A 24,853-nucleotide genomic window follows, 5' to 3' on the forward strand; every position below is an offset into this window, starting at 1 on the left:
TGCTCAGAAGTCCTCCTCAGAACTTTCCTGTAACTCAATGGTTAGAGCACTCGCCTCGCAAGCGAGAGGACCTGGGTTTGATTCCCGGGCAGGAGAAATGTTGGGTAAGTTTCCTTAATCCACATCCCTCTATTTACCCAGCAGTCAGTAGGAACCCGGTTGTTAGACGATTGGTGAATCGCTTTCCGGGGGTAATAAATCCTTCCCAAAAAATGTGGTCGCCTATCCACATCAGGTGAATGTTTCGCCCAGAAAACATACAGTCATTACAATTTACAGTATATTCTGTGAAGCATTTTGAGACGTCTAGAAAACGTGATAAGGCACTATATCATATGTAAGGATTAATATTATTATTATTATTTCCTCTCCCAGCTCCCCTTTAAAGTGATGAGCTGCAGACAGATTTGTAGAGAGCCACCCACTACCTACGGGCAGCTTGTCTCGGTGTGTAGCACTCTTGCCTTGGGATCGAGCCCCACGAGGTCAGGTCCTAAATTGTAATTTGAGCTCCTCAATCTGGCCACCACATCAGGGCAGGGATCGTTGAGTGCTGCATTGCCAGAGGTGCTGTCTTTCGGGTGAGGTCTTAAACCCGAGCTATCAAATGCATGTTCAAGCGGACATTAATGATTCCATATTCAAAAAGAGAAAGAGGTTTCTGCCGCTGTATAATCACCAGTCTTTCAGATTAAATAACAATATCATACACATATAATATTTAATAATATCGCAGCTCACATATGATACAGCACTTAAACTGTCAAAAACATCTCACTCGATTTTACTGTAAAGTGTTGAGTGTGTGTATTTGTAAGCAAACACAGGAGCCAATTTGTGCACAGCAACATTCACAAACAGCCATGATGTGAACGATCAATTTGTATCTGGAGGATTGTTAGCCAAGACATCTGGAAAAACTCTCCTTATCTTTTATTGAGTGGTGCCTTGGGATCTTTAATGCCCACCTTAACCGGCAGACAAGACCTTGGTTTAACGTCTCATCCAAAGGACAGCACCTCTGACAATACAGGTCTCCCTAAGCACTGTATTGGAGTCAGTCTCGATTATGTAACCTCAAAGTCCAGAAATAGGGCTTCAACCCACAAACTTGTGACTCAGAGGCGAGAGTGCTACTAACTGAGCCAAGCTTACACCATATACTTGCTTGCGAGGCAAGTATATGGTGTAAGGAGATGTATATGGAGCTCGGAGATGCACAGGACTTGAAACTTGTGGAGTACTATAGCGTAGTGGTGAGAGCACTCGCCTCGCAAGCAAGAGGACCTAGGTTCGATTCCCAGGTGGAGCGAAACCTGAGGCAAGTTTCCTTACTCCATACGCATCTGTTTATCCAGCAGTAAGTAGAAATCCAGTTGTTAGTCGATTGGCGGATCACTTTTCGGGGGTAATGATCCGTTAAAAAATATTTAAAAAATAATAATTTAGTCACTAAATCCACGACTGTTTGTGGGACACTGATGTGCACAATTGACTGCAGCGTTTCTCCCACAAAGTATGCAGTAAATTCACTTTACAGTATATTCTGTAAAGCGCTTTGAGATGTCTCGATGTGACAAGGCGCTGTATCAAATGCAAAGATTATTATAAAGTCCACCCACACTGGTGAGCTGGCATTTACGGAAAGGCTCCACGTGGCACTGACGATGGTTAGCTTGTCCTCATATGATTAAGCTTGTTCGATCTGATTTATTAACATCTGGCGGTGGCTGGGAGGAGAGTGGGTGTGTGGCTGAGGGCTTCTGTCATATCTCAAAATCGTTTAGGCCCTGACACAGCACAGCTGTGCGGTGTTTGAAGCCTGGATTGGAGTCAGCGCTGAATCGGTTGTGTGTCCGCAGGCAGCGTATGTCACATGTGTCTGAATGCACTTAGTGTGCACTTGGAAACAAGTTTAGCCTTTTTTTGTGGTTGTTGTGAATAGCTTGTTTTAAAAAGGACGCCAATGCATCTTGTGGCATTGTGTGTGCTGCTAAGTCAAGTGATCGAGTCGGGAACAAAGCATTTACAGTGTTCCTATAGAATGGTAGAACGTTTACAGTATAGACAGAAGCTATTCGTCCCATCGTGTGTGCTGGTACTAACTCCCCCGGTGAAGCTATCTACTCTAAACCCGCTCTCCTACAATAATCCCATTCCCCTGCGCTATTCGAAAGGAGAAGGAAGTTTCTCTCTCCCGGTGTCCTGGCCAACAATCCCCCAAACAAAATTATTCACGGCTGTTTGTGGGACACTGCTGTGCGCAATTGTGCTGCGGTGTTTGCCTACAAATACACACAGCCACTTCATTTCACTGTAAATCCTGTGAAGCGCTTTTGAGACCTCCTTCCGACGTGATATGGCGCTATACTAAATGTAAGGATTATTATTATTATTATTCTTGTTGTTGTTATTACCACTACCACCACCAAGATCAGATTTGGGATTGTTTCAGGGAGGTGTAGTGATCAGTCAGCCATCGCAGGCTGGATCACGACAGGGCTGGTTGTGTTTTATGCCGTTGCCTTGTGCTGTGGCTGGCAACTTGCAGCTAAATATAGCCCGTTTGAGGCCAATGGTCTCCTGAGGGTTGTCGCTGCCAGAGAACGTCAAGCCTGTGCTGTAGCATCTGCTGCAGGATGGTACCGGTACATTAGGAGCTCAGAGGCTGGGAAAGGCGTGGTTAGTAACTGCGCATCCAGCAGCAGTGATCTGTAATAGACAATCGGTCTCGCTTCCAGTTGTCGGTTTCTGTTAATTAATTAAGCTAAGACTGGCATTCCACCCCCTTCCCCCTCCCTGTCTGAGAGCTGTGAGGACCACGGATCACATGAGCCTGAGCCGTTCCCTGCCCTCACTGGAAAAAGCTGTTTTGTTTCTGCCTCCTCTGGATCCGCTCCATTGCCCCTGGGAAGGGCCGGGTGGCGTGGGGGTGTGGGAGGAAATAAAGGTGAGGAGGTAGAGACGCTTGTTGTTTGATCTGGATACCGCACACCGTATAGGTGGAACAGATGAAGCCTTAAACTGTCGGAGGGTCTTGCTGCCCAACATCACTCTCAGGACATCAGCGGAAACCCCACCTTTTCCTCTCTGTGTGTTATACACCAGGTGATACAGGTTACCTTACATCGTGGATCTGTAATGTGTGTGTCTGTCTGTGTGTGTGTCTGTGTGTGTGTGTCTGTGTGTGTATATCTGCGCATGTGCATACTTGTGTGTTCTTCCAAAAACAAAGTTTCCCTTGGGAGCCTGTTCCATACGTTCATTACTCGCTCACTGAAGTAGTGTTACCACAGATTTATTATAATAATAATTATTCCATTTGATACAGCGCCTTATCACGTCGTTGGGATGTCTTAAAGCGCTTCAACACGACACAGTGTAAAGTGGTGTGTGTGTATTTTGTAAGCGATTTGCTGTGCAGTGTAGCGGAAAGGACGAGTTAGGCCGAATGGCTTGTTTCCGATCTGTAAAAATTCCATGTAATTTGGGCAGGGTAAGCTTGGGACAAACGTGTCTTTATTAAACGTTTACTGTAAATTCTTTTTATTGAGCCTGGTCAGGCTTGGTCAGCCCTGAAATCTGCTGTAATGGAAGAAAATCTGAAGTCGCTGGGAACACTCAGCAACTGCAGTATTTTGGGTTTTGTCGGCTGGATGGAAGTTGCCCTCATCAAGTGATTAGAGACCATGTTCAGCTTCACCGAACACAAGAGGATTTATGGCTATTTCTTTTTCAATGTGCAGTAGATTAAGCTCATGTTCTGCAATTAATAATAATTGCAAAAAATCCCATGATCCACTTTTGAGACGTGACTATATCGAATGTAAAGATTATTAAGATACAAATTTATAGTGTAGATTCATGCTGGGAAGTTGTCCCAAAGCACTCGACAGTCCTGGCATGGGACCCAATATCAACAACAATTTGAATCACGTGGGCTAGTGTCCCAGAGTACTTGAACTGAGGATGGGAACCGAGAGGGTGGGGAGGAGATAGATGATTGAAGGCATGGTCGAAGAGGGAGGAACTTGAACAAGGTGAAGGAGGAGGCGAGTCAGAGGGACAGAGTTCAAGGAAGTGGGGGTAGAAAGATTGAAAGCCTGACCACTAATGGTGGGGCAGGTAGGGCGGGGGTCATGAAGCAGGCTGAGCGAAGGGAGCGACTGAGTTGGTGAGAACAAGGATCTTGAACTTGATCATACCATATTTAATCTACTTGTGGATTACGGTAACCTGACCCCAATCTGAACATATAATTAGGTTAATTAGAAAATAAAGTTCCCACCGCTGCAACTGACCTGTCCCACTTTTATAGTATTGGGGGAAATATGTTATCAAGGTATCTTAATGAGACCTAATTTTCATTCCAAATCTAGGTTAATTAGAAACAATCATTTCCCTAATGGGCAAGATTATTTTTTATTGGAAGTTGATTATTTATGAATGTATTTGGAATTGTTTATCAAGTTTGACCACAAGTAGCTTTGAAGTAATACTATAACTATAACTATTAGGATAAACTTTGCATGAGGAGCCTACTATATGTGAAGGGTACACAGAGGCAGCGGAGTATTGGGATAAGAAAGGTTAGCTGCGGTGAAGGACTTGGCTCCCACAAGCACATTGGATTGTCATTTCTAAATCATTCTGTTTCCGTAGAATCATAGAGCACAGAAAGAGGCCATTCGGCCCATTGTGTCTGCACCGGCTCCTAAAAGAGCTTCCAACTCAATCCCACTGACCCATTTTCTCTCCATAGCCCTGCAATCCTGTCCTCCCCAAATACCCATCTACTTCTCTCTTAAAAGTTGTTATTGAATCGGCTTCCACCACCCTTTCAGGTAATGCACTCCAGGTCCGAACATCTCTCTGGGTGAAAAAAAATTCCTAACCTCCCCTCTTTCTTTTAACAACTATCTTAAATCGGTGTCCTCGGTTTACTGACCCACATGCCAGTGGAAACAGTTTTTCCCAGTTCAACTTATCAAATCCTCTCATGATCTTGAAAACCTCTATTAAATCCCCTCTTAATCTTCTCTGCTCTAGGGGGAATAATCCTAGTTTCGCTAACCTCTCCTCATAACTAAGATCCTTTATTCCTGGTACCATCCTGGTAAACCTCCTTTGCACCCTCTCCGATGCCCTAACATCTTTCCTAAAGTGTGGTGCTCAGAACTGAACGCAGTCTCCAACTGAGGCCTAACCAGCGTTTTAGAAATATTCAACATAACCTCCTGACTTTTGAATTCTATGCCCCTATTTATAAAGCCCAGTATCCTGTATGCTTTTTTAACAGCTTTATCTACCTGTCCTGCCACCTTCAGAGATTTGCTCATGTGAACCCCCAGGTCTCTCTGTTCATTTGCCCCCTTTAAGATTGTACCATCAGCTTATATGGCCTCTCCTCATTCTTCCTACCAAAATGCAACATTTCGCATTTCTCCACATTAAATCTCATCTGCCACGTTTCTGCCCATTTTACCAATCTGTCTAAGCCCTCTTGGAGTCTGGTGCTATCCTCCTCACCATTAACTGCTTTTCCTAGCTTAGTATCATCTGCAAGTTTGGAAATTGTTCTCCCTATATCCAGGTCCTGATCATTAATATAGATCAGAAAGAGCAATGGTCCCAATACCGACCCCTGAGCGATACCACTACACACATCCCTCCAGTTGGTGTTAACCAACCAGCAGAAATTCTGTCCCTGTTTGTTGTCCATGCCCTTTACTAATAGTAATCATTGTAATTGATCCATGTAGTCAAAGTCTCAAACCCAGAATAATACTTCAAGACGCACCTAGACAGTAGAACAAGAGGATACAGGTTTAGAGCTGCAAAATGCTGTTTTAGGAAGATACCATTTTTATTTACTTAGCGGATGATGAACAGCTGGAACAGGTTGCCAAGGAAGGGCGGCTGAGGCCAGGACACTGGGACTTATTATATTTATTTAAGCTCGAGTACAAACCTCTTATTGTCCAGTACCTTGGGATGTCCTCCCGACATGAAAGGCGCTATAGAAACACAATTTGTTGTTGTTAAAAAGCAACTTGTTGCTGTGTTGGGAGGACAGTGGGGTATTCTGGAAGAATGAGATCAAATGGGTCAAATGGCCTTCTTCTTCCGAACTGATGTTGTGAAAGTGCTTTGCAGTAATTTTACTGTAAAGTTTGGTAATTGTGTATTTGAAAGCAAAAGTGGCAGAACATTTGCACATCACAACGTCCCACAGCCAGGAAGTGATAGACCAATTTTATGTTGGTCAGGACACAGGGAGGAATTTCCTTTGTTTTTCCGAGGTAGGATGTTTAACTCCCACCTGAATAGACAGGTTTCACAGGTTTTTGGTCAAAGACAATTGTATGTTAAACCTCTCAGAATTGTCTGAAGTCTAGAAAGAAATCCTGCAACCTGTCCATTCTGTCTTGATAGCTGTATTCACTCATTCCTTGTAACTCTATGCTGTAATCATGTCAGATGTTATGATTCGTTTTCTACTCTTATTTTCAGGAGTTTTGAGCAAAGTCGCTTACCGCACTTGTTGACGGCTATGTTCAACAACAACAACAAATTACATGCTAAGTACACATTAGCTTCATCAAGAGCAAAATAGCCCATCTCTCCCCACACCCCACCACCCCCCATGAGGATGAGGATACGAACAGTGAGGAAATTAAATGAGAAAGGAGCCTAGGTTTATATGATTTGGGACGTCCTCTTGATGTGAAAGACGCTGTATAAATGTAAATAGTATTGAACAGTCTAACTTGAAGCTTCATTTGTTAAGACTGGAACTCCAGCAGGGCAGAGTGAGGAGAAATCCCAGACATCGTAAGAGAGTGTTGGCTGATGTTATTGAAGTAATCCAGATCGTAAGGTGTACGGACAAGCTGAACTCCAATACTTTATTCAGCATGGTCAAGAGGTGATCAGCAAGGGCACATGGTGTCAATTCAAAATGAAGAGCTGGTTTAGAGTTCGTAATAATAATAATAATAATAATAATCCTTGTATTTGATATAGTGCCTTATCACAGAATGTACTATAAAGTGAATTGACTGTATTTTGTGGGCGAAACGCGGTAGCGATTTGCACACAGCAGTCGTGGATCAAGTGACCAAATTTTTATTCATTTAATTTTGAAGGGATTATTATTGACGGAAAAGCTTTACGCCAATCGACTAACAACCGGGTTCCTACTTACTGCAAGGTAAACAGAGGCGCGTGGAGTAAGGAAACTTGCCTAGCGTTTCGCCCGGCCCGGGAATCAACCCCAGGTCCTCTCGCTTGCGAATCGAGTGTTCTAACCATTAAGCTACAGGACCTCACAGTCACTGTATTATAATGATTTAGTGCAGTGCTTTATCATGTCGTCTTGACGTCTCAAAGCGGTTCTTGGAATTTACTGTATAGTAAAGTGGCTGTGTAATTTGTAGACAAATTTGGCAGCTAATTTGCACACAGCAATATGCCCCAAGCAGCCATGAAGTGAATGACCAATTTAATCTGTTGGATTGTTGGGCTAGACACTGGGAAAAACTCCTTTCTCTTTTACGATAGTGCCGTGGGATACACCTGAGCAGGCAGACAGAGCCTCGATTTAATGTCTCATCCATAGAATGAAACCCAACAATACAGCGCTCCCAACAATCCAACACTCCCCCATTACTGTACTGGAAGGTTAGCCCGGTCTGCGAGCTCAATTCACAACGTGGGGCTTGAATCCAGACAGACACATAAGAGTGTTAAATGGTAGCAACACTTCATTTAGTGGAAACGGTTACATTAAGTGCTGCTATCATTTAACACTATCGTATATCAGTCTGGATTCAAGCCTTTCACACAGTACGATGCAAATGATAGCACCCTCACCGCTGATTTAGAAGGTTGTGAGTTTAAGCTCCATGTCCGGCCTTTGAGCTCACAGTCTAGACTAGGTTCCGTTGTTGTGCTATAGGAAAAGAGAAGCAAGTTTCCCCTGGCCAACAATTAATAATCCTTGCATTTGATATAGCGCTTTTCACGTCGGGAGGACGTCCCAAAGCGCTTCACAGAACACACTGTAAAGTGAAGTGACTGTATATTTGTGGGCGAACGCGGCAGCCAATTGCGCACAGCAATGTCCCACAAACAGTCGTAGATTGAAAATGAACAATTTATTATTGTTTTTGGTTTTGGAGGGATTATTATTAGGCTCTGTGTGGAGTAAGGAAACTTGCCCAAGGTTTCGCCCTCTGCCTGGAATTGAACTCAGGTCTCTCACTTGCAAAGCGAGTGCTCTAACCACTGAGCTACAGGACTCCACGAATTGATCATTTGATGATAATAATAGTAATAATAATAACAATCCTCGCATTTAATATAGCGTCTTATTATTTCTTTGAGACGTCTCAAAGCGCTTCACAGAATATACCGTGAAGTGAATTGATTGTATATTTTGTGGGCGAAATGGATTGCCCCAGGTAAAGTTTTATATCAAGTGCGCATAGTATTATTATTAGTATTATTTCAAGGACTCTGGGACGCTACTCTATGTGAGGGGTGTTATATAAATGCTTGTTATTATTATGTAAGCAAAGGTGGCAGCATCAACAACGTCCCACACACAGCAATGGGATGAATTATGAATATGTTTTGTTGTGTGGGTGAATTTGGATGACGAAGATCAGCTACGTGGGCACATTGCCATTGTAATTTGTTGTTGTTGTTAATTTGTTGTTGTTGATTTGTTGTTGTTGTAATGACTACATGAGAGCTTTAACGTTCAAAATAGACCGAGGAGACCTGGTCAATGTGAATGTTTATTTTAAGGGGTGGGGGTTGGGGGCTTCCTGTGGCTGTGCTGAACACTGAGGCTTCTCGTTATTCACTCTGGTCCCTGCGTTAATCATGCTATCGTTGTCAGCCACACTCGAAAGATGAATCTTTCAGAAGCCAAAGACTGTTTCAGAGCACTCTCTGACGCAGACAATCAGCCGAATGATGGATGGTACTTAGAGAGAGAGAGAAAGAGAGAGAGAGAGAGAGGAACGCACAGGCTTTGCGAACCAAACGCAGTTTGCGGTGAAATCCGTACAGCAGCTCGGAGCTGGTCTTGGTGGCTTTGATTCCCTGCAGCCCGCTCGCAGCTACAACGGAGGGAGGTAATAGACGACCCCCTCCTCCCCCCACCCCCACCCCGGTGGGTCCGGAGCAAGCAACACTGCACTGCATCTCCTTGCCTGCATTCCCTCGGTGATTAATGCAGTTAGCAGGAGCAGCACTGCTGCCTGTGTTAGCGAGGCGGTTCAAAATTCTGAGCAGTACCAGCGAGCTTCTGAAACAGCAAGTCCCAAGGCAGGGGCGGGTGAGCGAGCGAGCGAGTGAGTGATCGTAAACCAAACAAATAAAAAGACTACCCGGGTGCAACGAACCCGATAATTGCAGCCCCCAACCGGCAGCAGGGAAAGCAAATAAACCTCCAGTGTTTAACTGTTTTCTCTCTCTCTCTCTCTCTCTCTCTGTCTCTCTCTGTCTCCTCAGTTGAAGAATGGAAAGCAGCGGGTTGTTTAAGTTGAAGAGATGCAGCATCTTCGCTTGCTGAGAACACGAGCAAAACCCTCTCCACTCTATGTAAGTAACGCAATACAATATAATAATAAAAATAATATTAATCATAATATATGCTTATACAGCACCTTTCACCTTCGGGAGAATAATGACAATAATATAATCTTTGCATTTGATGTAGCACCTTGTCGTCTTGTTGGGATGTCTCAAAGTGCTTCACAGGATATACTGTAAAGTGCAGTGACTGTGTATTTTCTGGGCAAAACACCTCAAGCAGTTTGCACACAGCAATGGCCCAAAAAACAACCATGGAACGAGTGACCAATTTTATTTAGGGGATTCTTGGCCAGGACACCGGGAGAAACCTTTCTCTTTTCCAGTAGCGCCATGGGATCTTTAACATCACCTGAACAGACAGATGGGACGTGACATTAATTTAACATCTCACCCAAAGGACGGCATCTCTAACCATGCGCACACCCCCAGCACTGCACTGGAGTGTCACCTTAGACAAGTCCGACGTGGGGCTTGAATCCACAACCATCTGTCTCAGAGGTGATCTACCTGAAAGAGCAGTCGAAGAGGAAGATCTTGAGACAGACCTTGAACGAGGGGAGGAAGAGAGGGAGCCAGCGAGTTCAGTTCAGTTTCTCTATCAAAATGAATCAACTGGAGATGCTTCCCCTTTCTCACACCATTCCCCTAATTCTGATCATTTCTATTTAACTCCATCCTGACTCATTTGGAAGGTTCAGAGAAGCTCCAGCAATTGTCACCGAGCATTGTATAGTGTATTGACCATCTAGAGATGTTTCATGCGGAGTCCTGCAGCTCAGCAGTTAGAGCACTCGCCTCGCAAGCTAGAGGACCGGGGTTCAATTCCCGGCAGGGTGAAAGCTTAGGCAAGTTTCCTTACTCCACACGCCTCTGTTTGCCTAGCAGTAACTACGAACCTGGTTGTTAATCGATTATTATAATAATAATAATCCTTGCATTTGATATAGCGCTTTTCACGTCGGGAGGACGTCCCAAAGCGCTTCACAGAACACACTGTAAAGTGAATTGATTGGCAGAATGCTTTTCCTGGGGGCAACATGTCTTCCAAAAAATAATAAATAATAATAATAATTTGGTCACTTAAATCCACGACTGTTTGTGCGTCACTGCTGTGTGCAATTAGCTGACGGCTTTCGCCCACAAAGTGTAGTCAATTCACTGTAGAATTTATTCTGCGAAGCGCTTTGAGACGTCTCAACAGTGTGATAAGGCGCCACATTCAAATGCAAGGATTATTACTATTACAGTGAGAGAACATGTAACAAGCAAGAAGCATTGCTGTACTATTGGGTATGTTCTGTGATTATAAGAGAAAGATAAGTAGTGTCTGTCTGTGGTCAATCTGACTCCACGGTGATGCCTGTGGTGAATGGAGAGTGCGCCGTGACAATACAGTACAATAGAATCTGCGCTTATACAGTGCCTTTCACACTGGGAAGACATCCCATTGCGCTCGACAATTCTGGCTGGCTGGTATCCTGGCCATCAATCCCCCTGGTGAAATTGGTGGGACATTGCTCTGCGCAAATTGGTGTTTGCCTAGGAAATACACAGTCAATAAAACTTTGCAGTAAATCTCATGACAATTTGAGATATGCTCCTTGCGTGAAAGGCACTATATCAAATGTAGATTATTATTATTATGCGAAACTGCAACCTGTGTTACCCAAATGCATGTAAATCATTATTTCCTGTGGCCTGCTTGCAGCTGACCTCAGCTCCTATATCAATCTTTTCTGGTGAAGTCACTGCAGCTCATCTATGTTTCTAACTTTGTGTTTCTGTGGGACCAGCTAGCCAGCTTTCAAGTCATTCTATTGATAAGTAGTGCGTTATCTGCTATGTGTCCCGCCCTACGTGCCTCATCATAAGCGGAAGAGCTTTCATTCTATCCTCCCCTCCCCCGGAACTCCATCCCAGAGTCCTTCCAAATTGCCCCCATGTCTCGTCTCTTTCAAGGTCCATCTCTAAGATCTTCCTCTTTGACCTCTCCTTTGGTCACCTTCCCCTCCCACCCCCAGATAAGGTGCCCAGCCAGGACAGCCAAGCTCCTTCAGCTGTGCTCCCAACGTGAAAGGCGTTACAAAAATCTACACATAGTGCAGTTGCTTAATGATAGTGTGTGTGTTGACATTTGAAATGAATCAATTTCAATGTTGACACTCGGGTTTTATATCGTATATTTTGTATTGTATTGTATAAGTAGATTGTACTTCGAGCTCAAGATTGGTGCCAGTATCAGGTGAGCTCAACTTGCACAAAACTATGGCTTTTCTTGTTAATGAATGATGATTTTGCACTCGGTGGGGTGGTGGGGAGGGTGTGGTGAGTGGGTGGTGGGGAAGGAAAGGGGGAGAGATTTAACCCTTTTAAAAGTAACACCCGTTGGGCTTGTTGTTTCAGGAATCCAGCCCTACAGCTACGGCTTCTGTCGACATAAAGAGGGGAAACTGCGGCTCAACCTCTCCGAGAGATTAACAGGCTGGGGGAAGGTCGAAGGGAGTTACTCATGACAAGATGTCAGCGAGGGAGCACAGTCCTCTGCGAGGCGGCAATACCAGAGGCATGCAGCGAGCTTCCGCCGCTGACCTGCCCACTGATATGTCAGTTTTAACCCTGGCTGGTGAGAAGCTTTCTATTGTGCTTGTGTAACTGAGTCCCATTGCCATCAAACATGTTGCCCTTTCCCTTTTAACCACAACAACAAATAACACTTGTAAAGCGACAGATTTGGGCTCATGCATATTGTCACCTGCCCTTGCTCGTTGTCCAACCCCATCACTGTACAGCGCTCCGAGACACTATCCTGCGTGAAGTGTGTCATATAAAAGCAAGTTGATGTTGAGGTGAATAACCAATTTTATTTGGGGGATGGTTGGCCAGGAGACCATTTTTGAATAGTGCCGTGGAGTCTTTAACACCCACCTGGCACATCGTGTCCAAGTTGTCAGTCTTTTTATATGGTGATGTCTTTTTTTTTGTGTGGTTCATTGTTGTGGCTTCCGCCTGTTTGGGGTGGGGGAGTGGGGCAAGGAGAGGGGAGAGGTAAGCGTCGTCTCTTTGGAGCTGAGCTGGTTCCAAAGTAATTTGATTGTCAATGGAGTGTTGGAATCCCTGTGGCGGATTTGGTCGTTCCTGAGCCTGGCTCATTGGCAGGACTTGGAGGGGTAGACCGGTCACTAGGGGCAAGGATTTGTCCCACTCAGCTCCTATTAACGCTGCAAGCCAAAGCATTAGCTCGACGAGTAGCAGGAAGCTTGTCAGTGCTCTTAATGGCAAGCTATGCAGTTTTGGTTGGTTGGACTCCAGCAGTACCCCAATGCACACCGTGGTCTTGCCAACCTGTTCCTAATACCCTCGGAATTAGGTAAGCAGGATGTGTCTTTCTGGGGAGAGAGTGTATTCCATTCCAACAGTCTATCTCTGGAATTTCCATGTGTAGGTGGGATGCATTGAATTCTCAGTTTGGTTTGGATACCCCTAAGCACGGTGTTTAAAATCTATGTAAACTGCATTTCAGACCCAGGACAATGTTTATGTGTGGGTGGCATGTGTATATGGAACTTTGTTTAAGTTGGAAACTCTTAAGCATGGTGATGGATTTGTGCAGGACACCTGTCTGACCAAATTAAAACAAAACACAGCTGAAGGAAACTGCTGGGAGTCAAGGACATGTGAGACTGGAGGTCACCACAGTCCTGGACTTGGGTGGATCGTATGTCTTAACCCTGAGTCAAACTGCAAAATGCCTGGTCTTACTAACAATCCTCTACTCTTTGATTTTCAGCCAACGCCCAAGACCCAGATGAACCCATTTTGGAATTTAGTTTAGGTGAGTAGTTTTGGTGTATGGTAAATGTTGTCTCTTTCTATCCTTCCTAACCTTTGTTTTAACCTTCCCCCCACCACCCCCTTCCCTTCTCCCCTCTCCCTTCCCCACTTCCCCTCTCCTTGCTCCTCCTCTGCCCTCCTTGTGTACGCCTTCCAGGCTTTATAATTGCCTTACTCCACATGCCTCTGTTTACCTAGCATAAAGTAGGTACCCTTAATTGGCTGCCCAGGTTTGCTCACAAAATATACAGTCAATTCACTTCACAGTATATCCTGCGAGGCTCTTTTAGACGTCTCGATGACGTGATAAGGCGCTTTATCAAATGCAAGGATAATTATTATTATTATTGTATTACAATTCTACGCTTAGCAGACTGGGCAGACCTCAATGGGGGATTACAATCGTTTGAAATGGTGGGCATTTTCATAGGATAGTCATTTGTCATAAATTATGTCAAATCATTTTGCACCAGTCATCTCATCCTTGCAGAGGAATTGGGAGAGGGAGATAGTGGGGTCTCCATTGCAGCTCAGCCCCTTTATAATGCCTTGTAACAGTTTGCGCTGTGGATCTCATTCGCTGTACATGCGCGCAGGCGACCGACTTGCTTCCCGCACGCTGCCCGCCTTCTCACCCCAAAATGGCCACCTCCTGGTTCAGTCGGTCGCGTCTGACATCACCTGCGCAAGCGGAAGAGACCGAATGATCCAAAGGTCAGCTATTTTGGGCTCAGTAAAATAAAATGGCCGACTTGAGGTTCACCGACAATAAATGTAAACGTGAGAACAGAACAGCAAAATCTAAATCGTGTTGAATAATGGAGGACACAGTCACCACCACCACCAACGACAACAATTTGTACTTTATAGTCTTTATAAAGATAGAGTAGGAGCCCAAGTTGGGAGGGAGATGTGAAGAGACAGAGGGGAGCTGGGCAAAGGCGTGGGCAAAGAGAGAGGTTTTTGAGAGAGATTTTGGAAGCAGAGCAAGTGGAGAGGACTGAGGCTTTTGGAAAAGAGTTCCAGAGAGCGGGTGGCACAGAGGCTGAAAGCTCGTCCCCCATAATCCTTGTATTTGATATAATAATCCTTGCATTTTGATAAAGTGCCTTATCTCGTCGTTGAGACGTCTCAAAGCGCTTCACAGGATATACTGTGTGTTTGTGGGAGAAACGTGGCAGCCAATTGCACAGCAGTGTCCCACAAATAGTCGTGGATTAAGTGACCTATGGTGGAGCGGAGCAGGGCGGTGGGCAAGAAGCAACAACAACGTGCATTTATATAGCACACCTCACTTACACAGGGTAGCGTCCAAGAGGTCTTGACAGTGGCGGAGCACTACACCGAGCCGGGCGGAGGGGGAGGTGACCGTAGGAACAGACAAAAAGCAAGGTCTTCAGGCCTGACCTGAAGATGGGGAAGGAAGGGGCAAGGCGGAAGGATAGAGGAAGGGTGCTCCAGAGTTTTGGGGCATAGTGCTGCCACCAGTGCAGGCTGGAGTTGATGGAGTGGGGAGTGTGGGGGGGTTGGTGGGGGAGTCGGGAGCAGAGTAAGCGAATAAGGATGGAGTAAGATGCTTTTTTGGACAGTTACTGCAGTTGGAGGCTTGTCATTTCCGGAGGAAATGCTTTAAACTGACCAGATATTTTGCCACGAAACTGTAATGCTTTAAATGGGTCGTTTTAAAGTGATTTCCCGTTGCTAACAGATGATAGAATATAAGGTCCAATTAGTTCTGAAACAACAAGTTGCGAGAATGTCAGCGGTTACGCCTGTTATTGCTCCCCCTGGTGGAGTTGTGCGTGGACACACTGCCAGATTTAATACCGTAACAATACATAATAATCCTTGCTTTTGATCACGTTGGGAGGACTTAGCAAAATGCTTCACAGGATTTACTGGAAAATGTAGTGATTGCATTTTGTAGGTGAACATGGCAGCCCACAGCAATGTCCCACAAACAACCATGGAGTGAATCGTGACACTCCTGCAGCACGGAAGGAGGCCATTTGGCCCATCGTGCCCGTGCTGACTCTTTGAAAGAGCCATCCAATTAGTCTCACTCACCCACCGCAGTTCATCTAAGGCTGCCATTCTCGGCACTGAACCTGAAGCTGGAAATCGTCAACAATAACTTGCATCTCTTATAGGACTTGTTTTGGTCGGTCGGGTGTCTGACACACGCGGAAACCCATCACCGTGTTTAAGAGTCTCCAAACCAAACTGAGGAGTCCGTGCATCCCACCTACACCTGGAAATCCCAGAGGTAGATTGTTGGATTGGAATGCGCTCTATCTCCCTGGAGGGACGCCTCCTGCTTCCCAAATTCTGGAAAGAATTTGGCACAGGTTGGCGAGAGCCAAGGCTTAGGGGACTCTCTTCACGTAAAGCAGGGTGAGGGGGGGGGGGTCCAACCTTTTGGCTGCTGAGGGCTGGATGCCCTATTAGAAAGACGTCCGCCGGCCACATTAGCAATATTTTTGTGTTTCCCTTACAGAAACAAAAGAACATTTACGGGTTATGGAGGGAGTGGGTGGGCCAGATGAAATGTGAGGGGGTTGGATAGGGATGGGGCTGAATGTGGCCCGCGGGCTGCCAGTTGGACCACTCTGACATAGAGTAACATCTTGGAGGGTGCAGCCATTCCGTAGTGCATTTCCTTTCGCCTTGTTCTTCATGTTGACCTATGCCTACAAAGTGTGAGCACTATTGGTTTGTGGGCAATTGGCTGCCACGTTTCGCCCACACAATACACAGTCAAACCACGTCACCGTCTATTCTGTGAAGCGCTTTGAGACGTCTTGAAGACGTGATAGGGCGCTATATCAAATGCAAGGATTATTATTTGGAGAGCGGACAGCTTGCCAGGTGCTTTCCGTGACACAGCTGGGAGGTGGGTATGAGAGCCTCGGAAACATGGCCTGCCTTTCCCTTCTGATGTTCGTATGTGACCCGCTCACTGTCTCTGTATCACCTGCTCACCGTCCCTCCCAGGAGAGCTTGTAGGAAGCACGAGTGGGAAAGCCTCAGGTGTGAAACTGATCCTTCCCCCTCCTCCCCTCCCCAACCTCGGACCACTCTGCCAGAACACATTGTCAGCCTGAGATCACAGCGGCATGTTTTGGATCATTTCCTCCCCTGTTAATAACAACAACAACAAACAAAATCACAGTTAAAATTCTTTATCAAAGATTTGCACTAAATAACTTCACCGCTTCTCGCCCCCTTGTGCTTCCTCAATTCCTCAATTGCCATCAGCAAATCCCCACCTGCCCTGCCATCGTAGAAGGAGGCCATTCGGCCTATTGAGGGCCTGGTTAAAGTAATGGCAACACAACCGCCTGAATTGTAGAGGGAGAAGTGTTAATGTAGGACACTGTGGAATTGGAGGAATGTTTGGATTAGAGCAGCGTGTGTGTGTGTATGTGTTTGTAGACTGACATTGAAGGGTGAGTTGCCAATGGAAAAAAATCTGTTTCTCATCCTTAGGATATAATTGTTACCTGTCAGCCAGTATTTCCATTGTCTGGAACCTGCATGTATTTTCAGCTCAAAATGAATTGTGTGAAGTGTATTCTTCTTTGAATCTTTTAATATAACAACTTGCTTCACGTGGGGTTGTCTCTCTGAACGATGACACACAGTAAACTGCTGATAACTCAACCTTGGCTTAACTAGTCACTACCACTTAAGTCGACACACTGTCAATATCCCAGCTGCTATCCATCCAAGATGTTAATAAGAGATTCTGCTTTACTTGTCATAAGAGCCTAAGAATTTATGGAGTCCTATAGCTCAGTGGTTAGAGCACTCGCTTTGCAAGTGAGAGACCTGAGTTCAATTCCAGGCAGAGGGCGAAACCTTGGGCAAGTTTCCTTACTCCACACAGAGCCTAATAATAATCCCTCCAAAACCAAAAACAATAATAAATTGGTCACTTTCAATCTATGGCTCTTTGTGGGACATTGCTGTGCGCAATTGGCTGCCGCGTTCGCCCACAAATATACAGTCAATTCACTTTACAGTGTGTTCTGTGAAGCGCTTTGGGACGTCCTCCTGACATGAAAAGCCCTATATCAAATGCAAGGATTATTATTATTATTAATTTGCTAGGCGAAAGAAGACCAAAGTTCATCCAGTTCACCTTCCACTCTCCTGGCAGTCGTATGACATGTCGTGTCCCAGACTATATATTGTTTCCGAGATATTATTTCCTCACAGAAACCTAACTATTTTGTTCTTGAATGAATCGACACTTTCTGCTTCCACTGTTTCCCGTAACGATGTAAAATTAGTTGGCTAACACATCCTTCAAGATGATGTCTTGCATCGCCAAGGCTGTTGATATAGCGCCTTATCGCGTCTTCGAGATGCCTCAGAGCACTTCACAGAATATACTGTAAAGTGAATTGACTATATATTTTGTGGGCGAAATGTGGCAGCCAATTGCGCACAGCAGTGTCCCACAAACAGTCGTGGATTGAAGTGACCGATTTATTATTGATATAAAGAATTATTACCCCCGGAATAGCGATCCTCCAATCAACTATCAACTGGGTTCTTAACTGCTGCTGGTGAAATAGAGGCGTGTGGAGTAAGGAAACATGCCCAAGGTTTTGCCCTGCCGGGAATCGAACCCAGGTCTCTTACTTGCGAGGCGAGAGCTCTAACCACTGAGCTACAGGATTCCACGAATATGAATTCCAAGTCCCAACTTGGGGCTTGAAATCACAATCCTCTGTCTCGGAGGGGACGAGTGCTACCAAGTGAGCCAGGCTGATACCCCTGTTGCATTTATAAGTAAGATATCAGGTGCTGGACTTCTGATTTATCAATAACCATGCAGTCTTTGTGTTTATCTTGCCAGCTTGCAGTGAACTGAGCACTCCATCGTTGGACAGAAAACCCAATAGTTTTGTAGCAGTAAGTGTGACCACACCTCCACAGGCCTTCTGGACGAAACACGTGCAGACCGAGATTATAGAGGTCAGTTACCAATGACATAGGTAATTTTACTTGCATTTGATATAGGGCCTTGGCACATCATAGAGTCACAGAGTCGTGATAATGGGGGACTTTAATTATCCCAACATAGACTGGCAAAACAACAGCGCAAAGGGGAAGGAGGGGGAAAGATTCCTAAAATGCATACAGGACAACTTTCTTGATTAGTACGTTTCCAGCCCAACGAGGAAGGAAGCAGTGCTGGATCTAGTTCTGGGGAATGAAGTAGGGAAAGTGGAGCAGGTTTCAGTGGGAGAGCATCTGGGCAATAGTGATCATAACATCATTAGATTCAGAGTGCATATGGAAAGAGACAAGGAACCATCTAAGGTGAAGATACTGAACTGAACGAGGGCAAATTTCAGTGAGTTAAAAAGGGACTGGGCCAAGGTGGACTGGAAAGAAAGATTGGCAGGTAAAACAACTAAAGAGCAGTGGGAAGTCTTCAAGGATGAGATAGCTCGGGGACAGAATAAATACATTCCCACAAAAGGGAAAAGTAGGGCATCCAAACCTCCCTGGATGACGAAGGTAGTTGTATCTAGAATGAAGCAGAAAGAGGAGGCGTATGACAAATGTCAACCCCAAGATGCAGAAGACAACTAAATAGAATATAGGAAGTGCAGAAGAGGTTTGAAAAAGGAAATAAGAGGGGCAAAAAGATTATACGATAAAGGCTAGTGGGTAACATTAAAGGGAATTCTAAAATATTTTACAAACATATCAAGAAAAAAAGGTTAGTCAAAGGTAGGGTGGGGCCAATTAAGGACCAAGGCGGAAATCTTATTGTGGAGGCAGAAGGCATGGCTGATGTACTGAAGAAGTGGATGCACCAAATGCTGCAGTATCGGAGGAGAGGATAGAGGAAATGTATAGGATAAGTATAAAAAGAGAGGAAGTACTGAAATGGTTGACTGGGCTGAAGGTAGATAAGTCGCCCGGTCCGGACGGGATGCAACCAAGATTACTATGGGAGGCACGGGTACAAATGGCGGAGGCTTTGGCTACAATTTTTCAATCTTCGTTGGACACAGGAGTGGCGCCAGAGGACTGGAGAGTGGCCAATGTGACCCTGTACAAAAAGGGACTGAAGGACAAACCTGGGAACTACAGGCCAGTCAGCCTAACATCAGTAGTGGGGAAACTCCTGGAGACTATAATCCGGGACAGAATAAGTCTTCACTTAGAAGAATATGGGTTAGTTAGGGACAGCCAACATGGATTCGAAAAGGTAGATCTTGTCTAACAAATCTAATAGAATTTTTCGATGAGGTAACGGAGAGCGTGGATAAAGGTAGTGCAGTTGATGTAGTTTATGTGGACTTTCAAAAGGCATTTGACAAAGTGCCACATGAAAGACTTGTAAGAAAGATAGAAGCCCATGGAATAAAAGGGATAGTGGCAGCGGATCCAGAACTGGCTGGGAAACAGAGAGCAGAGAGTTGTGGTGAACGGCTGCTTTTCTGACTGGAGGGAAGTGTACAGTGGTGTTCCCCAGGGATCGGAATTAGGACCACTGCTCTTCTTACTATACAAAAATTATCTGGACTTGGGTATAGCAAATACCATTTCCAAGTTTGCGGACGACACAAAGTTGGGTAGGGGGTAAACAGTGAGAAGGATAGGAGCCAACTGTAGGAAAACATAGACAGAATGGTACAATGGGCGACACATGGCAGATGAATTTCAATGTAGAGAAATGAGAGGTAATGTATTTTGGTAGAAAGAATGAGGGGAGGCAATATAGGCTGGTAATACAATCTTAAGGGGGGTAAAAGAACAGAGAGACCTGGGGGTGCAGGTAAATGAATCCTTGAAGGTGGCAGGACAGGTAGATACAGCTGTAAAAAGGGCATATGAAATACTAGGCTTTATAAATAGGGGCATAGAATACAAGAGTCAGGAGGTTATGATTAACCCATATAAAACACTGGTTAGGCCTCAGTTAGAACACTGCCCCAGTTCTGGGCCTCACACTATAGGAAGGATATTAAGGCATTGGAAAGGGTACAGAGGAGATTTACGAGGATGGTACCAGGAATGAGGGACCGTGATGATGAGGAAAGGCTGGAGAGGTTAGGATTATTCTCATTGGAGCAGAGGAGGTTACGAGGAGACCTAATAGAGGTCTTCAAAATCATGAGGGGATTTGATAGGTTAGAAACGGAAAAACTGTTTCCACTGGTGGGTGTGTCGGTGACTCGAGGTCATGGATTCAAAATAATATCTAAAAGAAGCCGAGGGGAGGTGAGAAGAAATTTTTTCACGCAGCGAGTTGTTCGAATCTGGAACATTGCCTGAAAGGGCGGTCGAGGCCGATTCGATAACTACTTTTAAAAACGTGGTGGACGGGTATTTGAAGAGGACGGGTTTGCGGGTTATGGGGAAAGGGCTGGGGAGTGGGATTGACATTAATTGCTCTTTTCAAAGAGCCGCACAGACTCGATGGGCCGAATGGCCTCTTTCTGTGCTGTACGATTCTATGATTCTATGATTATCGAAACGCCTCGAAGCAATTCACAGGATTTTATTGGGCAAAAACTTGCATTAGCGTAATAATCTCAAAAATCCTTGCATTTGGTGTAGCGTCTTTTACTTCAGGAGGACGTCCCAAAACACGTCACAAAATCCACAGTGAATTCACTTGACAGCATATTCCGTGAAGCGCTTTGAGACATCTTACCGCCGTGATAAGGTGCTATGTCAAATGCAAGGATTATTATCATTATTGATCTATGCCATAAATCTAGAAATATTCAATCAAGAAAATATATTTTGTTGGCCCGACCATAAAGGTTGGCCACCACTATTCTAGGGTCGGAAGGGATTTGTTGATGAGGCTGAGGGCCTAGAAATCAATGTGCTGGGGGATAGGGAGCCAGTGGAACCTGGGAAAGTTGGGGTGATAGGCATATGAGGATGAAGGTTTAATGGGTTAACATCCATCCACAGGTTAGCACTTCCTACAGTGCAGACCCTGTGGGGTTTCTGTTAATGATTGACTTTTAGTGAATCCTGTTGGTTTCTTGACGCCAATCGCAAGGGTGTCAGACGCCTTAGGGTTTGATGTACAAATTTTCTCTTATAAGCTTGATTCCTAGTTCAGAGGGAGAAAACTCACGGAACGTAAACATAGGCATAAACATAGCCCATTGGCCCGTTTCCATGCTGTACAGTCTATCTATGTAAACTGCATTTGTAACTGGCATAATTATTACAGACTGACTTATAGTGTTTGCGCTCTGTCACATAAAGGCACTCGCACGGCAAAAGACTCTCCGCCCTGCTTGGCGTCCAACCCTGTCTTTGTGAAGTGTTCCGAAAAGTCATCTTATGTGAAGGATTGTGCTATATAATGCCACTATCATTAAACTAGGGTCAGAGACTCTTCCCACTCAGTTTCTGGTAACCTTGCAAGCCAAAGCCCTAACGTGTAGGGTGGTCCGAGCCTCCCAGACAGAGCTCTCAATGGCAAACTATGTGGTTTTTGCTGGTCAGACTCTCGGGTCCCCAAGCCTTGGCTCTTGCTTACCTGTGCCTAATACTTTCCAGAATTAGGTGAGCAGGATGCATCCCTCCAGGGAGAGAGAGCGCATTCTATCCAACAGTTTATCTCTGGGATTTCCATGTGTAGGTGGGATGCATGGAATTCTCAGATTGGTTTGGATACTCCTAAGCACGGTGATGGGTTTCCGCGTGAGTCACATACCTGGCTGACCAAATAGCCCATCAAGACTTATAACATCCATGGATGGAGCAATGTACTGATCTATTTTTTTTCTCCTTCTCTTGCAGGGTACCAGTAACCCCATATTTCTAAGCAGCATTGCATTTTTCCAGGACTCTCTCATTAATCAAATGACACAAATCAAACTTTCAGTGTATGACGTCAAGGACCGGTCTCAGGGAACCGTAAGTGTCAGTCTGTTTGCTGTCAATCTCATGTGCAGACCTGCTGTTTATTGATACCAGAGAAGACAAAAGACTGGTTTGAATCCCACTGATCAGTCTCATTGAGTTATCATTTGATACAGTGTCTTTCACAATGGAAGGACTTCTTCAAGCACGTCTGAGAATTGTACTGTAAAATGTCTGTGTATTTTGTAGTTGAAACACAGCAGCCAATTTACGCACAGCAAAATCCCACGAACAGCCGTGAAGTGAAATACGTTAGAATATACAGCACAGAAACAGGCCACTTGGCCCAACTGGACTATGCCGGTGTTTATGCTCCACATGAGCCTCCTCCTGCCCTTCCTCAACTAAGCCTATCAGCATAACCTTCTATTCCTTTCTCCCTCATGTACCTATCGAGCTTCCCCTTAAATACATCTATGCTATTCGTCTCAAATACTCTTTGTGGTAACAAGTTCCGCATTCTCACCACTTTCTAGGTAAAGAAATTTCTTCTGACTTCTTCTGACTTCCCTATTTATTAATCTATTTGTGACTATTTTATATTGATGGCCCCTGATTTTGGTCTCCCCCACAAGTGGAAACATCTTCCCTATGTCTATCCTATCACAACCTTTCATAATTTTAAAGACCCCTATCAGGTCACCTCTCACCCTTCCCTTTTCAAGAGTAAACAGTCCAAGCTTGTTCAGCCTTTCCTGATAGGTATAATCTCTCAGTTCCGGTATCATCCTTGTGAATCTTCTTTGCACCTTCTGCAGTGCCTTTATATCCCTTCTATAATGTGGGGATCAGAACTGGACACAGTATTCCAAGTGCGATCTAACCAAGATTCGGTATAAGTTTGCCATAACTTCCCTGCTTTTCATTTCTATCCCTCTAGAAACCCAAAACCCCAAAACCTGGTTTGCTTTTTTTATGGCCTTATTAACCTGCGTCGCTACTTTTAGCGATCTGTGTATGTGTACCCCTAGTTCCCTTTGGCGCTCAATAAATGGGATCTTGTTGTTGTTGTTGTTTGGTCCTCTGCCCTATTTGGATTTTTATTTTCCAGGCGTATGTGACCTCCTTAATCCTCCTACCAAAATGTACCACCTCACACTTATCTATATTGAAATGCATTTGCCAATTAAATGCCCATTCAGCAAGTTTATTAATGTCTTGCTGTAATTTGTTGCAGTCCTTCTCTGTATTAACTACTCTGCCCAATTTGGTGTGGTCCGCAAATTTTGAAATTGTACTTTTGATCTTCGAGTCCAAATCGTTAATGTAAATTGTGAGCAACGGTGAGTCCCAATACCGATCCTTGTGGAACATCACTTCCCACCCTCTGCCAGTCTGAGTTGCTACCCTTTGCCCCTACCCTCTGTTTTCTGTCTTGTTGCCAGCTTGCTATCCATTCTGCTATTTTTCCCCTGACTCCACATGCTCTGACCTTATTCATTAGTCTAGTATGTGGTACCTTATCGAATGACTTTTGGAAATCCAAATATATTACATCTAATTCAAGATCCTCATCCTCGCCTACAAGGTCATTCACAGCCTTGCTTCCTCCTACCTCTCCGACCTACTAACCCCCTACTTACCCGCCCGTACCCTCCGTTCCTCTGGCTCCGGTCTGATCCACATCCCCCGCCCCAACCGCCCTACCATCGGTGGCCGGGCCTTCAGCCTCTCAGCCCCGAGGCTCTGGAACTTTATCCCCCAGTGCCTTCGCTGCTTCCTCCCTTTCCTCCTTCAAGGCCGGTCTCAAGACCTTTCTCTTTGACCGTGCCTTCAGCTCCACTCTGGACTCTCTATCCCTTCCTCGCTCCCTCCCTTCCCTCCCCTCACCCCGACCATTTCCCCGCTGCTCGGATCCCGACCCAACTGTCCAGCACCTTGGGACGTCCTCCCGACGTGAAAGGCGCTCTATAAATGAAATTTTGTTGTTGTTGTTGATCGACCGCATTACTCTTGTCCGCTCTTTCTGTTACCCCTTCAAAGAATTCAATGAGGTTGGTCAAACATGAACTTCCTTTTGAAATCTGTGCTGACTATTCTTTATTATATTTTCAGGTTCTAGATGTTTTTCTATTACTTCTTTCAGTAATAAAATAGAAAATCATTACCAATTTCATAAATGATCAATTTCATCTGGGGGATTGTTGGCCAGGATACCAGGAGAAAAACCCTTTGTTTTTTCAAGTAGCGCCATGGGATCTTTGACGCCCACCTGAACAAGCAGACAGGACCTTGGTTTAACGGTTCATTCGACGGGCAACACTTTTGATAATGCAGCAATCCTTGCTACTGCATTTGAGTATCAGCCAAGGCTGTGATTTCAAAGGCCTAATTTAGTGCTTGAACCCACAACCATCTGACTATTCAAAACAGAGAAGGGAGTTTCTCCCAGTGTCCTGACCAACAGATCCAATTGATCACTCTCTTCATTGCTGTTTGCGGGACATTGCTGTACACACAAATTAGCTGCCCCATTTGCCTACAAAATACA

General features: G+C 44.9%; 1 protein-coding gene across 1 annotated transcript in view; it reads left to right on the forward strand.

Annotated features, from left to right (window-relative positions):
- The window catches only part of LOC103177132 (inositol polyphosphate-4-phosphatase type I A), a 120,683-nt gene that overhangs the window by 51,033 nt on the left and 44,797 nt on the right, over positions 1 to 24,853 (forward strand). Inside the window, 5 exon segments of the mRNA XM_042333890.1 lie at positions 9,526 to 9,615; positions 12,013 to 12,232; positions 13,397 to 13,441; positions 18,308 to 18,426; positions 22,240 to 22,356. Of these exon segments, the coding sequence (XP_042189824.1) occupies positions 12,127 to 12,232; positions 13,397 to 13,441; positions 18,308 to 18,426; positions 22,240 to 22,356 (387 nt within the window). The 5' untranslated portion in view covers positions 9,526 to 9,615; positions 12,013 to 12,126.

The sequence above is a fragment of the Callorhinchus milii genome, unplaced genomic scaffold, assembly GCF_018977255.1.
Source record: "Callorhinchus milii isolate IMCB2004 unplaced genomic scaffold, IMCB_Cmil_1.0 Scaffold4, whole genome shotgun sequence".
NCBI classification, from domain to species: domain Eukaryota; kingdom Metazoa; phylum Chordata; class Chondrichthyes; order Chimaeriformes; family Callorhinchidae; genus Callorhinchus; species Callorhinchus milii.